Source organism: Lissotriton helveticus, chromosome 10 (assembly GCF_964261635.1).
Source record: "Lissotriton helveticus chromosome 10, aLisHel1.1, whole genome shotgun sequence".
Lineage (NCBI taxonomy): Eukaryota > Metazoa > Chordata > Amphibia > Caudata > Salamandridae > Lissotriton > Lissotriton helveticus.
In genome coordinates this window covers 276,476,570-276,491,668 of record NC_136071.1, presented here as the reverse complement: position 1 = coordinate 276,491,668, position 15,099 = coordinate 276,476,570, and the positions used below count along the sequence as shown (strand labels likewise).

The following is a 15,099-nucleotide window of genomic DNA, read 5'->3' as shown; positions in this document are numbered from 1 at the left end:
AATAGATGGGTGAAGGGTGCGCAGCCCCCCTCCCCGAGCCTTACAAGGACTCAAGTACATCATCCCCAAGGCCCGGTCTTTACCTGTGTCCCAGAGATCCCTCCCCGGTGCACCATACTTTTCCCTGTCTGCAGGACGCAGACAGTTACAGAAGTGTGTCCCAACCTGGTGCGAGCTTTGAGAAATGCTCCGGCTGGGTGGAAGTACATTTTGTTTCCCTGCCTGTGGCCCCCAGTGATATGTGGGGGTACCAACTTACACTGAAAGGCTAGGGAGATGGGGTCAATAGGGCCTCTTAAAGCTTGGGGCGAGGGGGCCTCGCACCCCCCATCCCCTATTATTAGTGTGGGCCTCGGGGGGATAGGGCCCATTTGGGATAGGGGAGGGAAATACGCTAATTTCTCCTAAAATAACCTTTTGGCTCTGGGGAATGGGGTCATCAAACCCCTTATAACTCAGGAGGGGGGAGCCAGGCCCCCACCTTATTTTTATTCTTTGGCCCCAGGTGACGTGGTCCACAGGGCCCATTAGGGCTAAGGTGTTGGAATGCACGTTCCCCTAAAATAAATGTTTTGGCTCTGGAGGATTAGGTTCCCAGAGCCTCCTAAGATTGGGAGAGGGAAGAGCCACACGCCCCAATCCCCTATGATTAATGTATGGCCCCATGGATTGGGTCCCTGGGGCCTTCTGTGGTAGGTGGGTCACACACACACTCCCCCTCCCTCCCCTACAATTACCGTAAGGCCCCAGGGGAATGGGGTCCCTTGGGCTACTAGAGGCTCCAATAGGGAGACCACATACACCACCTCCCTTTTAAAAAACAAAAGGCCCCAGGAAATGGGGTCCCCGGGCGAACGACCCAGTTCCCTGGCAGGGATTTGGCGTTGCACGCCTGGTGTTGGCGCCTGATGGGTGTCTTGACTTTATGTAGTTGAACACGTAGTACCTGCGGACAAATTTCTAATAACCTTAAATGTAGAAAAATGTTTATAGATGGATATATGAAACTGGAAAACCATAACCCCTCTCTTATTCATAGCCGGAAAGAATGTTTGAATTGTGTACCAGCTTTGTCAAGGATTAGGATTCTTTAGAATGTCTAGTTAAACTAGTGTGTGCCGAGAAAATGCTGTGAATACAGCCTATATTTCTTATGTCCTACCAGTCTGCTCCTTTGAAAATAGCACTTAGGTACTCTGTTGGTTCGTTTTCATTTAAATGAGTTTGGTATATTTTAATTTGTTTTGAGTAATGTTTAGCATGCATATTGGAGAGTGTGGTGTTAATCAGTAGTTCTCTAGTTTGTGATTTAATGTAGGTAGGTTGTAAGTACTCTAATTTTCTTTATAGGCAAACTGGTTCTCAGCTATTTCAATTAATGTGTTCGAGATGTAATGCTATTTTTAATCAACAAGTTTTGGGACTTGAATAGTGGACAAATACATTTAATTTCCTCTGCTGGGGATATTTACAGTGGTTAATGCCCTTGGTGCAGAAGACTTTAGCTGCTGGTAATTGCTCACCACTTGTTTATGAACAAGAACCAAAGAGAAGGATGCAAAAGGGGGCGACAGATTTAGTGTCCCTAGCCTGTTGGGCATTAAAAGCTATTAGCCGCATTTGCTGAGTATACCCAACACACGCCAATAAACGTACACATTGCCTGTCTGCTTCATGTCTGTAACACAGAACGTACAATGCACGCAGATGATAGTGCCACTATTCAAGGATTTCTAATTGGCTATGTCAATCTCCGCTTTCAAAACAGAGTCCTGATTGCATATAGACTATTTGAAGTGCAGTGAAAGTCATCAAAAAGCGTGTTTATCAGCAAATCATGTCTAAGCTTTACATTAACTTCTGCACCATAGAAAATAATAAATATAATAATAGTGTTGAATACTGAGTTTTTACTACATCCTTGTTGAGTATCATTTTCACTTCCTAAATTGCATCATCTACCTAAGCCCAAAGCAAGTACTTGCACTCTAGTCAACAGGAATAGTATACCTTTGATGCATTGTTTGAATAGCACGGGCTTCATATTAGACTAACTATACCTTACAAAGTGGCATGAAGCTTGAAGCTAGGGGAGGGTGGAATTTGCTTAATTGCGTTACGCAAATTTCCGCGAAACGTTAAAAAATCTCCGCGAACACGCAGAGATTCCGCGAACACGCGGAATTGCTTGTTTGCGATGCTTTTTTCCTGTTCGCAATTGCTGTTTGCGTGCTCCGGGGGAAATATCTCGCGAACACACATTTTGAGAACGCGAACAAGCAAAAGATTCCGCAAAGTCACGGAACGCAGAATTTTGGGTAATTTCGCATTATCCGCAGAACGCGAAATTACCCAAATTCCGTGAGCGGAACGGAATTTACCGCCCAGGCCTACTTGAAGCTCTGCAGAAACATGTGCAAGAAAGTGTGTATTTATAAGGTAGATTGGAACAGTTATACCTGAATTTCACAATTAATCGCTCTCCCTTAACTGCACTTTAATGTATTAGTTGTATTTAGATCATGCCTATGGACCTTTTATATCCATTAAAAACTTAAAGCGGGCTTTTAGTTCTATGATTTTCTTGTCTATTTAACTGCCATGCTCCTGCTCTGAAGGCTTTCTTCCCTATTGTTGGGCCTGCCCACTGAGCATTTTAATCTCCCACTGTTTTGATTGGATGACCTGTAGCCTTCCTTTACTGTCGGACCTTGCATTGCAGTACGAGTGACTTCTATCTTTCTCTCTAGCCTTAAAAATTAATCTCTTGCTTCACAGCGACCACTTGCCTCCCTAGAGCTCTCACACTCTGAGCACTGCCCCCTGCTGTATTGGTTGCCGGTCACTTTAAAACTGTTTCAAAATGGCAGCAAGTGTGCATGTTTGGTTGATAAACATCTTTGAGTTATTCTTCTTATGGTAAACAAAAGAAAATCATTTAAAGATTGCCACTATGCACACAGCTGCCATGTGGCCATTTTGGAAAAGTTTGTTTTTCGAAATGTCATTCAAATATGGCTACTGTGGATGCAAAAGCTTGCATAGTAAACGTCATTGAGTGATTTCTCCTAAAGCAAAGGAGAAATAGTTTTGCGTCGAATGCCCATGTGTAAGCACTCACAATGACCGTATTTTAGTAGTTTTTCTTTGTAAGAACAATCATTCCAGTATGGCCACCATACCTTCGCGCGTTTGCAGCTGACATGTGGAAAACATAGGTGTCACAGGCAAGACCTATTGACTTAGCGATTGCTTGTTAATATAAAGTAAAATTTGTGTGTACTTAACAAACAACTGCCCTTCTGATATCATCTAACGCACACATAGGACAACTTATGGCATATGCAGCTGCTCTTTAGCAGAATAGAGGTTATGTTTCTAGCTGTTAAAGTGCAATAACTGACAATTCTTAATTTGAAAATTAGTGGTCAAGTGTACTTGTATTAATGTTATCAGTTACCTATTTGCCACGATTAACGCAAAAAAAACATGATTTTGTAAAGGATACCTGAATTTCCTTTAAAACTTGTGCTCCAAATTTGCCTGTCATATTAAGTCATTTGTGTAGAACAATCATTTGTATTAATATTGTGCAACTTTTTGATAGTTCTTTCTACCTTATTGCCCCTAGATGTCCTTGGATTAGCTGCAGCTATTAAAGAGCTAGTTGTTTCAACTCGCAAGGCACGTACAGCACTCTGGTGTGCCCTCCAAATGACCTTACCGAAAACCTCTTTGACTACTCCTGTGAAACAAGAAGATGTGGAAAGAGCTTTGAAGGAGTTGTGTCTCGGATGGGTTATTGATAGCAGTGCATTGGACTTGAATGCAGAACGTGTCCACAATGAATGCAAAAAACAGAATAACGAAGAACAGTCCGAACCATGCAAGGATGCAAGAAACCATGCATGAAATTAATGGAGGACCTCATTTGTACAGTAGAAAATGTTGAACTGACTACGGTTAGGTGGAATACCACAAATGATAGTCATGGAGCTTTGTTTTCACAGCGCAAAGTATGTGGTTTACAAATTACACATTTTGAGTGTGCAGTCTATAAAATGAATATACTAATTTGCAAATTGAGCATACGCTGCTTAGCTCTGTCTTTCTAACAAAATTCTCTTTCCCAACTCGTTTGTTCTGCACTTTGTATTTTTTGACCATTCTATATTAGGATGTCTTGGAATATCTGTTTTGCATCCCAAATACTCTTTCTGGTTTGCTTTTGTGATTGGTTAATCAGAGCTAAACTCAAGTGGTTAATCAGAGCTAAACTCAAGTGGTGTAGTGTGTTCCGTGTGGCAAATATACTTTTTTTTATATACATCAAATGGGTTTGTATTAAAAGCCGTTTGTAGGAGTATTTCATTAAGTCTTAGTTATCAGGTGATTAAAAGAATGTCTCTCAGGATTGGCATTTAGATGTAATATTGCCACAAGAATATCTGTTTAACATAGTATGCACTTATTCAGAATTATATGCTTATTAATAGATTATGGTACTATCGTTTTCAGAAACATTCCCTATTTATTTTAGTGTTTTGAATAAATATTTTATTTAAAGGGCCAGGTTATTAATATATATAAATATACATATATAAATATACATTTAGATTATTGCCAAACCTTCCCACTAATATAATGTAACAATACTCAGGAAATGTGTATAGTCTATATATAAATAAATAACATACAGAATTTGGGATGGGAGGGAAGTGGTTTGCAAAGTATTTTCAAAAGGCTAACTCTCCTAGATTACCAAAGCAGTTTTAACCAGTGTGTTTTAGGTTAACAAGAGTTCAATGTATTTAATTTCTACATCTGGTGTTCATCCTGTGGCTTAGACAATCACAAGTGTTATGTGTTAATGTGAATGTACAGAATGGGATATTAGAAAATGACATCCTTGCTCGCTTTCTTCTGGTAACACTAAATGAGTATTTTACCGCTTTTACAGTTGTCTTAATTTGGGACTGTTTTAAACAATCATTTTCCAAATAACCAGTCCATCTTCTTTGGCGTTTATATTTTCAAAGTGTTAAATAATTGTAAAGGAATATGATTATCACCACAAGGGTCAAGAAAAAAGACTGAATAGCTTAAATGATTGATGTCTCACATGTCTTGATATTATGGTGTTAATGTCTTAATTTCTATATGGTGAGTCAAAGCAAATTTTTTAAAATGACTTCAAGAAAGTCAATAATTTTCAACCTCAAGTAGGTAAAGTATTTGATATTGTTGCTATAGTACTTTAGAAATTGTATGTATTTTTGGACAAAAATCAGTTGATCATGAAAACTGTTTTTTTTTGTGTTTTTTTTCTTTTTTTTTACAATTACTGTAAAATTGGAGAGAAAAAACTGGCTGCAAGATAATAGGAGATTAATATTGTACATTTCCTTTTCATAGCACAAAAGGTAGTATTCTGTAGTGTAGCTTTCAAGATAGTGGTTTTTGTGCCCAGCCTCCTAACAAGATAAACATTCATTTTTTTAGGAAGTCTTATATGTTCAGATAAATGATACTATCTATTCTTTCTTTTTTCTGTTCTGCCTGTTGCTGCATATTTCTGATGCGATGGTTCATCAAGGGGTTATTTTATTTTCTACTGTACTGAAATACAGTTCTGCCCATTCCTAGTGTGGATTATCGTTTCTTGCATCCTTTATACCCAAGATATTTGCCCTCATCAGTTTCAGCCGCCAGCATTTAGACTTCTCTCCAATGCTCAAAAGTCTCAAAATTACTGAACCTGAGACCTCTTTCTCTTCTCAAGAAATAGTTGAAATGATTTGGCTCTTCGTATATTTAAAAAGTATTCATGTTCATGGTACTCACAACTTTGATCTCTTCAGAGTCGTATAGCAGAGTGGCAAAGTTCCTTTGCATTTTCAAACCCTTCTTCATGCCTATCCTATACTGTCTTAAAATCGTCATACAGTGTGAGCACTTCTAAGATTTAACTTGTATTTTAAGCTCAGAGTTTAGGAAAGTGTCATTTTTTTACATCCGTCTGACCCTCATCTCCTAAAAAAAAGAAAAAAAAGTGCCTCAAAAGTATAAGCTCACTGCCTTTAAACCTAGGGATTGCTTAGCCTTCTCAAATTTCTGAGCAGGTCACTGCTTAAAGTTGTAAGATGTGCTGCCAGATCGGCCAAATTAAATGTGTTACTTATCTTATCCAGTCAATCGTCAGCTTTTCCCTTAGACAACCACTATGGCAACTAATGATGTAAGACAATTCATTTTGTTCAAACAACAAAACATTTTATTTTATTTTACCTTCATTTTGGGAATTTAAGAAAGCAGACTATTTCTCACCCAGATTAGGAGTTTGTGATAGGGAATATTTATTGTGTTGGTTGTATTGAAGTATATTGATAAAAAATGTGTGCACAGATCTGCACATATTTACTTAAGATGCTTTTTTCCAGCATAAATACTTTGAATAATAGTTCTATATAACAATATGAAACATAAGGATAGTTTATTACACACAGAGTTACATTTCTACATCAGCATTAAACAGTTTTTAGTGTGGTTAACTCTGTTATCATTATTGTATTTACTCATAATGAACCCAATGTATCTTATAGAAATATTTCATGGTTGAGTATTTTAAAATGACCATTACCTTTGTAATCTGTTGTAATGAACAACTACTTTATTACATTTCCTACAAATTTGAGGAATACCATAGTTTGGAATTAGGCAGCATTTACCAGTGGCTTTTGAAGAGTTAATAAGGCATCTAGATGTATCTCAATTTGAAGAACTCTGCAATGCCAAAGATGATTTTGGGGTTCCAAATTGGGCAACTAGTCTGTTTTCTCTCCAAAACCTCTATCAATTCAGTTCTTGCACTGCTTCACCCATCACTGTCCACCATTTTAAAGAGATCGATTTGATTTCAAATTGTTTTTTTCATTGCAAGTGCATCTTAAAGAAACAATCCTCATACCCAGTTAAATGGGTCATCCATAAATGGACTTCAAAGATAGTAGACCTTTTTCTTAAACATTTTATCATTCATTTAGGTTTATGGCCTTTTTACTTGTTGTAACCAAAAATTTCTGCCAACCTAATTTTATTTTTTGATGGCTCAACTGTGCTCCCTAAATTCATTCCACCCCATGTGTTTGTGATTTGCCTATAATTTGCACTCTTCTTGGAACTATTAGCAGTATTCTTACACTGAGCATTATTGAATATATTATGTTTCACAAATGAACATTCTCCTGGTGACTTTAAAAAGTATGTGGGGCTTCCAAATTAATTTTTGGTCTTTTAAGTCTGTCAGTTATCTAATTTTCTGAGTTATCTAATTTTCTCAGTATTCTCAATTGGTCAACTCCTTTTTTTAATGGTATTAACATGTCTAAATCCCCTAACGATATCACAGTTTCAAAATGAATCTCTCATTGTGCCATAATGGAAGCACAAGTACTTACGCTTCAGCAGAGTTGTTTTTTATATAATAAATCTAAAGGTGTGCATTGAGTAATGCACTTAAGTCATGCATGTAGGATTTATGTTAAAATGTTTTTACCTCATATGTTAAGCAAACAACAACTTAATACGCTCAATGGTTAACTGTACTGGATTAAACTCAGACTCCTGAACAAAACAAAGGCTTCATTTAAGTCAAGCAATGTGCCTTTTACCTACATTGGAGGTCACATCCATTAGCTTTTTGATTATATTTGTTATGCTGTTTGTAAGTGTAAAGCTGAAAAGAGTAGAAAGAAATGCTGATGCTTTAAATTAAGGTTCAGAAAAGCAGTTATATTTCTTGTATGACTTGATATATTTGAGACAGGTCAACTCTTGTTTATTGGTCTTCGCTGTGATTGTGTTTAGCGAAAACAGGTCAATAATGAGCAGTGGTCATTTTGACAATCAAAAGCTCATCTTCATAAATGCTGGGATAGCAGAGACTGTACAAGCTGCTTATCTCTGATACTGATAAATACATGTGTATTTATATTAATTGCTGCTAAATGTATTTACTATCTCAAACAACTAAACAAAATGATCGCCACAGCCACGTAGTTTCCAAAAGCTTGACATTGTTTATTCCTTGATGAGTAGGTGGTGGCAGGGCTAGGTGTAAGAGTTTGAATAGTTTTCCTAAATAGTTCTTCCAAAGGCATTCCGGGGTCTATGCAGATTTTAACAGTTCCTTAATGGAAATTAATTTCACTCTATATGTGGTGTAAAACATTGCAAAACAGAAACCTCTTTTCATGGCAACCACAAGTAAGTAGCTATTCCTTATGCCCCTTAATGCAACGCAACTGAAATTTGGACCTGGGTGTTTCAATTTGGAATAAGATAATACATGTCTGTTTACTTCTATTAACCCTTTAGGTGCTGCCGTCGGCCAACGGTCGTCACGGGCACTACCTCCCCAGTGCTGCGTGCGACCGCTGGACGTCCAGTTCAGCACTGGATAATGGACAGCGCAGCACTGGGGAGGTTTGTTTACTAGCTCCTAAGGTGTTAAACAATCTCTTCACAAATAAAGTGCCCATGATCTTTGTTTACAGTGAAATTTCTGTCACCCGATTCATTGTTCTACTGTTTTACAGTCTCCTACTCCAAAAAACCTTCCATTAATATGTTTTTCAGAATCTGTTGCTTTGTCAAAATGTTACAGTGCTGAATTGTTCTTCCTGACAATCTTAGCTTTTTTGGAACACCTGGTAGTTGTACCCAGATATAATCCATTACCTTCATCAAGAATGTTTTCAGGGCTACTCCTTTTGCTTTTTCTTAGCGATCCCAATTCTTCTTATAATGAAGCAATTGTTTGCATCCACAGCGACATAAATAACTTTATTAATTGTTTCTGTCACTGAGAATTTGTTTTTTTCAAACCTTTAGTGGTCCTAACAAGACAAAGGTACCCGTGTCATCTGTTTGGAAGATCTCATACTAGGAAGAAGTTCATATTAACATATTGTGCCATCATAAACTATAGCTATACCAAGTTTGTTGAGTGCTTTACTGCGCAGGAGGAGGAATAGCTTATCCCTGCTGTTATCAAATAACTGCCAGCTAGACAGAGAATAAGTGTCTCCTTGACAAATGTCTGCAGGAGTTGGATGGTGTTAGAGGGAATCAGATTTCATGAGCACCCTTTTCAGTGACCAAAACTGTTCTTTTTTCTGGAAGGCTGAGCACAACTCCCATTATCTTTGTATATCTGTAGTGCAGATGAGTGGATTAAAACACCCCCTTACTGTTACTCTACTCAATATTAGTACAAGATGTTTTCAAATATTTTTAGCTGTGTGTTTTTTGCACGGGTGCATTTTTGTGTGCAATATCTTGCACAAAAATTTCAGGTCAAACTTGTGTTTGTGATTGAATGAAAAATTCTGTTTTTGAAATTAAAGTAGCTGTAAGAACGTTTACAATATTTGAAATGTATGGTGATACCATTTAATTGTATGTGTACTAACTGAATGTAGCTTTGATTATTTTATATTTTCAAAACTGTTTACGGGATAGAATTTGAAGCCTTGCACGGTTGCTTTGTAGTAGTGACTGCACTGGGCATATTGCATCTTAATCACCTTTTGTTTATTATGTTATTTCCATGTGACCCTAATCTATTACATTTTTTTCTATGTGCCTTTATTGCTGTCGTTAAAAAAATATATATAACTTCATTTTTGTGTGATTTAAAAAATAAAGGGAATACACGTTGCTAAGCAAACAGAACACCCAATAATGCTTTCATAGAATAGTGCATTCTTTATTTAAACAAATGTACATTACTATGATCTGCCTGCAGTGTTTCTGGAGTTCAGAGATATATTTGCAAACAAATCAGTTATATATTCACACTAAGAATATACACAGTGTATTGTGCATTGATCTAGGCTTTTGTTGGGTTTTTCCTATATCAATGAAACATAGGTTTTCTATCCTTGGCTAATCTACAGTCCCAAGGTAAACTGAAAAATGTTTTGTACGGTAATGGAAAGTGCAAAAATTGTGCTGAGATGGTTGTAAATTTCAGTTTGACAAGTGTCATATTTGTAGCCAAATGATGTCTGAAATGATGGTTGGATGTGTTTATTTCCAAAGGATGCACTTGTTGCATGGTTTCAACTAATTGTTTTGGTGTGCTACTTTTTTGAGCATGAATTAGGAATTTCTTATGAAATATTGGAGTGAGTTTAAGCATGTCATTGGAAACCCAACAGAGAGCTCCTCAACAATGGTGCCCTAGGCCTGACTTGGGAGGAGAAGCAATTAGTAGTGAGTCCTGTAAAAGTTACTTTTTTGAAGGGGCTCGATTTATACTTTTATGTTGACTAAACAGGGCCAAATAAGCATATTGTATCTTTGTATTATATTTATTTTCATAAATATGCTTTATTAAAATGCAAGGTGTATCAGGACCATGTAACTAATAAAGGTGTTAACGCTCATTTTAATAGGCTGTTACAGGACAAACAGTAGACTTTACTTTTGAATTTATTTTGGAAAAGCCTTTGTCTTAATTTTAAAGCTGACATTATTTCTTATGTCTTAATACACAACATGTATATAGTTTAAAAGGAACATATCACGAAGATCGCAGCTTCTGAAAGTATTACAGTCCATTCCATGTGAGAGCCAGTCCCTTTTCCTGTGAACATGATTAGAACTAGTGTTTTTAAACGTCTTTTCCATTTCACGTAATAAGTTTCACAAAATGTTTATTTCCTTATGTTCTAGGCAATTCACAATAGTCACAACATTAACTGCAGAGGTCGGAAATTGTTTGCTTAATAAATATTAAAGACAAATTTCAAACTAGATTTTGGCAAGAGTAAAAAATCACACAAAAAAGTACATAGAAGTGCATTAATTAGAAGTACATTAACTTGTTGAACATATGACACATAACTGATTTTTTTATATTGGGTATTGAAACACTTCTCTAAACATGGATGTTTAGAGTTCGTTACCTGCCATCTGCATGCTTGAGCAAGGGTCTTAAATACTTGGAAGTGGTCAGTTTTTAATACAGTGTAGCTTTTGCTACTACTGCCCCTCAGACATCTTAAGTTTAATAGTAACTTTTGCATGCTATTGCTAGTTGTCTGGCATAATAATTTGGCAGCTTATATATTTAAATAAATCAAAGGAAATATCTGCTTGCTGTACCTAATGCCTAAGCATTGGATGCTTACGTACTGCTGTGAAATCAGTTTGTCCTTAAATATCATACTTTAGATAATTAGCAGATATTCTACTCTTTTTTTTTATTTTTTTTTATATAAAGCGTAGACTAGTTTCCATAGTTTGGATCAGTGGTGCCATGACAGAAGGCATTGGCTTCTTTGTGAAGATGGAGAAAAAGTAATGCATGCACAAAGTATATTAAAATCATAGCATTTTATTAGCTATGCTTTCTAAATATTTCATACAACAGATTTTCATCTATTTAAACTATCAGTGTCTTGTAAACATATTAATAATACTGTGCACATATATTTTCATTTCACTATGGAATGTAGTGCCAAAGATTTTGCAAAAGTGAATGGGTCTTCAGCCGGTGTCTTTAAGAGCTCCTATTAAATTTTCGAGCACCCAAAAATTAAAAATGATTTTTAAGATAATGTGCACTATATAGTAGTCCGCACATAAAGTAGTTGTGGGAGGGTATGCAATTCCAAAGATTAGTTGAAATGATAATCAGCAAAGGCCTTTCCCATAGAAAGGTTGCTGGCAAGGCTTGGTAGGTCTCTGCAATTTGGCTGTTTGTTCCCCTATTTCAGAGGCGTTCATCATAGGCTCAAGAGGACCAAATGCACACCAGATTTTCAGGCTAGCCATTGACTCTTTAAATAGGTTACTTTTTTTCATTAAATGTAACCTTATTTTATTTGGATATTTAGAAAATCTTGTATGGATTTAAGCTGACCTATTCTGGATATATGATAAACCTTGGAAGATAGTGTTCAACACATTATCATTGATATAGGCTGCAGAGAAAAAGGGTGGAAGTGGATCTCAAAAGTGAATTAACATTTCAAGACTAGCGTTTCCACAACTGCATTCAGATTTATCATTTTATGAAAATTTCTTTGACTCATTTTTGAGCATCAGTTGTATGAAAACTATTAGTTACTTTCCTAACTGTTACAACAAATGTAGAAATGAAAAGTTACAAAGCGCATAGTTTAAGTGCCCTGGCATACAACATTTTTGTAAGTTTAAATGTATAGATATAGTTATGAATCGATTTGCCATGAAGAATAGCTTTCCTTCAAACATAACTTTATTTCAGTATTTACCACACTACCACAAAGTGCTCTTCTGCAAACAGAGCATGCATGTGTTTCAGTATTTAGTTAAGTGTGGAAAAAAGATACAGAACATAATCTGCTAATGAAGTGCTCTGCATCTTTTACATTTTCATGATTGTGATTATTTTAGTAGTTTTCAAAGCCAAAATCTATAAGAAATTGTGTAGAATAACAATTGTGGGCCTGTGTTTTGAGAAAGGGCACATAAAAATAAGAACTGTTCTTAAAAAATCTTTTAGATCATTAATATTTCAGTGCAAATTGTTGTGGTCTTGCTTTATTTTATTTCTATAAAATGCTTATAAACATTGCCAAATTTGACACACCGATGATATAGTTTTAATAAGACACTTGAAAAGCATCAATATATCTCAAGTGTCTATTGCCAATATATTCAAATACCTATTATTTTTTTTAAATGTCTGATGCAGAACATCTCATATAGTTCAATATAAGGAGGTGTTCGTAGCTTATAAAATATTGCTGGTGGATGTGCATTTGTTGTACAAAGGAAAGTCAAATGCCGGAAAAGTGTTTTAAAGTGTCGAAAATGTTGGATATAACAAACCATTCTTGTAATCTGCTTTTGATGGTTTTCTGTAAATGACTGAATAATTAGTAAAATCTAAGAACCTTTCACTTCTACCTCTTCAATAATGTGGCACATTTGATCCATAAATAAATGTCACAGGTTTTTGTTTTCCCTTCTTTTTGTGTGAAGCCTGTACGCCTCTACGTGTGTATTTGTGGGTTCTTTTCTATGTGGGAGGGAGTTTGTATACAATCTATATACATTTGTTTGTTTGGAACATGTAGTGAACTGTTTTTAGAGGCTTGTGCACCATTGTAGTCTCCCAACTGATGTCAGACTGTTTATTGAAGTATACTAGTGGGATTAAACTGTAAAAAGTGGAACATTGAGATGTTGCACCTAAAGTCTGTTTTAAGGTCGGTGAAAGATTTCACATTTGTACGAATATCCTTTATAATTTCATATACGATGTATAGCACTTCTATGTTTGCTTGATGTGTTTTTATAATTTAACCAGTCAACTATAACTGTGTCTGAATAATAAATAGTGATGACTATTTTGTTCTGGCCTACATTTTGTGTTGTGTTCCTGGTGCTGTTGACTATGTAAGATGTTAAACACAGCACTGAAATAACAAATGTGTGTGTTCTTGGTAACACTGATGGTCATAGAAACGAACGTACTTTAAATCACTGTGATTTATTAAAAACCAGTTAATGGGCATTGCAATTGTAAAATGTTCTTAATGATATGTGTCAACATAGACAAAGGATTGAGTGACTCAAGTTCAGCAGTTATCCACCCCAATTTTGTAAAGAGAAACTTTTAAAAGAATCATGTTTATCAAACAATCCCCACGTCATCCCAGAAAATTGTAGCATTGAGCTCTTCAAGCTGCACCTATACCTTCTGCTGTTGTCCGTGTTCTATAATTTACATTCAAGGTAATTGTCTCCATTCATTTTAGCAGCTTTTTCATATCCTAGAGAATACTATTTACATTATTTGACAGTTAAATTATTCAGATAATTAATGTAATGTTACCTTAAAATATGTGTGTGTGTATAACATGCCCACTATTGTAACCAGTGCCATCGCAAAACCAGTACCTTGTTTAAATTCATTATAGGGAATGCATTCTCGGGTGCTATCTTTTCAAATTCCCCATCTGAGTTGGAACTGCTAAAATGGATTCACTCAATGCACACAGATATGATGTAGCGTCTGAAAGCAATGATGTTTTTATTGCTAACCAAATATAAAATTTTGTTAAACATGTAAACCGTAAATCGATAATAAAATATTTAGCATTTCATGGTCTGTGGGTTTATTGTAATTCTGTTGAGCACTTATTCACTTGGTTTACTATTTCTAAACATCAAATCTTTTAAATGCATCTCGTTTTTGTATGGTTCTCTGAAAAGGTTTAAATGCCCCCAGCCCCCCACCACCGCCTCCGACTTGAATGCTCAGTTTGACGTTGCTCATAGTGGATCTCTCTAGAACCAAATTCACATTACGAGTAATTTCATTCAGCCATTTTCCTATGAATTGTATCTACAGCAGTGATATGAAGGTTACAAAATTGGCAGTGTGGTAAATGTATATCAGTGTGTGCCTTCTATTTTTGTCCACCCATGGCTACCTCTCCACAATGCCTCATATTTCATATTTAGAAACCCCTTAACCCTCTAAATTGTTTCCTTTAGACTTCTTTTTTTTATTGAACTTTGAGTCTGTTACCTCTGCCAGAATGCATGTGACTTATTTTTGATGATCTTTGATATCCAAGCTTCCGATTAGTAGCCAAGCATTGAACGCTGCTGTGTTTTTTTTAGACTGGTCCTCACACCTGCCAGTAACAGGATTTCCAAAACCGGCTTACATAGACCTGATGTTTCTCCTCCAATTAAATGAAGAGGTGTAACAAAGCAGGGAAAACAAAGTTACCAGACAAGTTATTTACCATCTTAAAATTCTTGGATTTTCTTCTCCACCTTGAGTCAGTAGAGACTGCTTGGGCCCATTTCAGCGGGGGCCACAAAATATACTTTGTGGTGTGATCAAGGATCACATTGATGCCAGGTAGGAGGGAGGACTTTGGGATGAGATAGTTTGGGATTGAGGCAAAACTGCACATGGTGTGAACTGAGCATCATTAAGCTTATTTTATGAGAGCTCATTTCATACTGCACTCTTCTAAATTAAGCCTCTAGTGTGCATAAGAGCTATATAGAATCTAACAATTC

The 15,099-nt window shown here is 36.2% G+C and overlaps 1 protein-coding gene across 2 annotated transcripts in view; it reads left to right on the top strand.

The window, feature by feature from the left end:
* LOC144786252 (meiosis-specific coiled-coil domain-containing protein MEIOC-like) overlaps positions 1 to 14,165 on the top strand; it is a 262,476-nt gene extending 248,311 nt beyond the window's left edge. For both annotated transcript variants that reach the window (XM_078665297.1, XM_078665298.1), the window contains exon 7: positions 3,632 to 14,165. In XM_078665297.1, the coding sequence (XP_078521423.1) occupies positions 3,632 to 3,912 (281 nt within the window). In that variant the 3' untranslated portion in view covers positions 3,913 to 14,165. The remainder of the gene's footprint in view (positions 1 to 3,631) is intronic.
* The last annotated feature ends 934 nt before the right edge of the window (positions 14,166 to 15,099 follow it).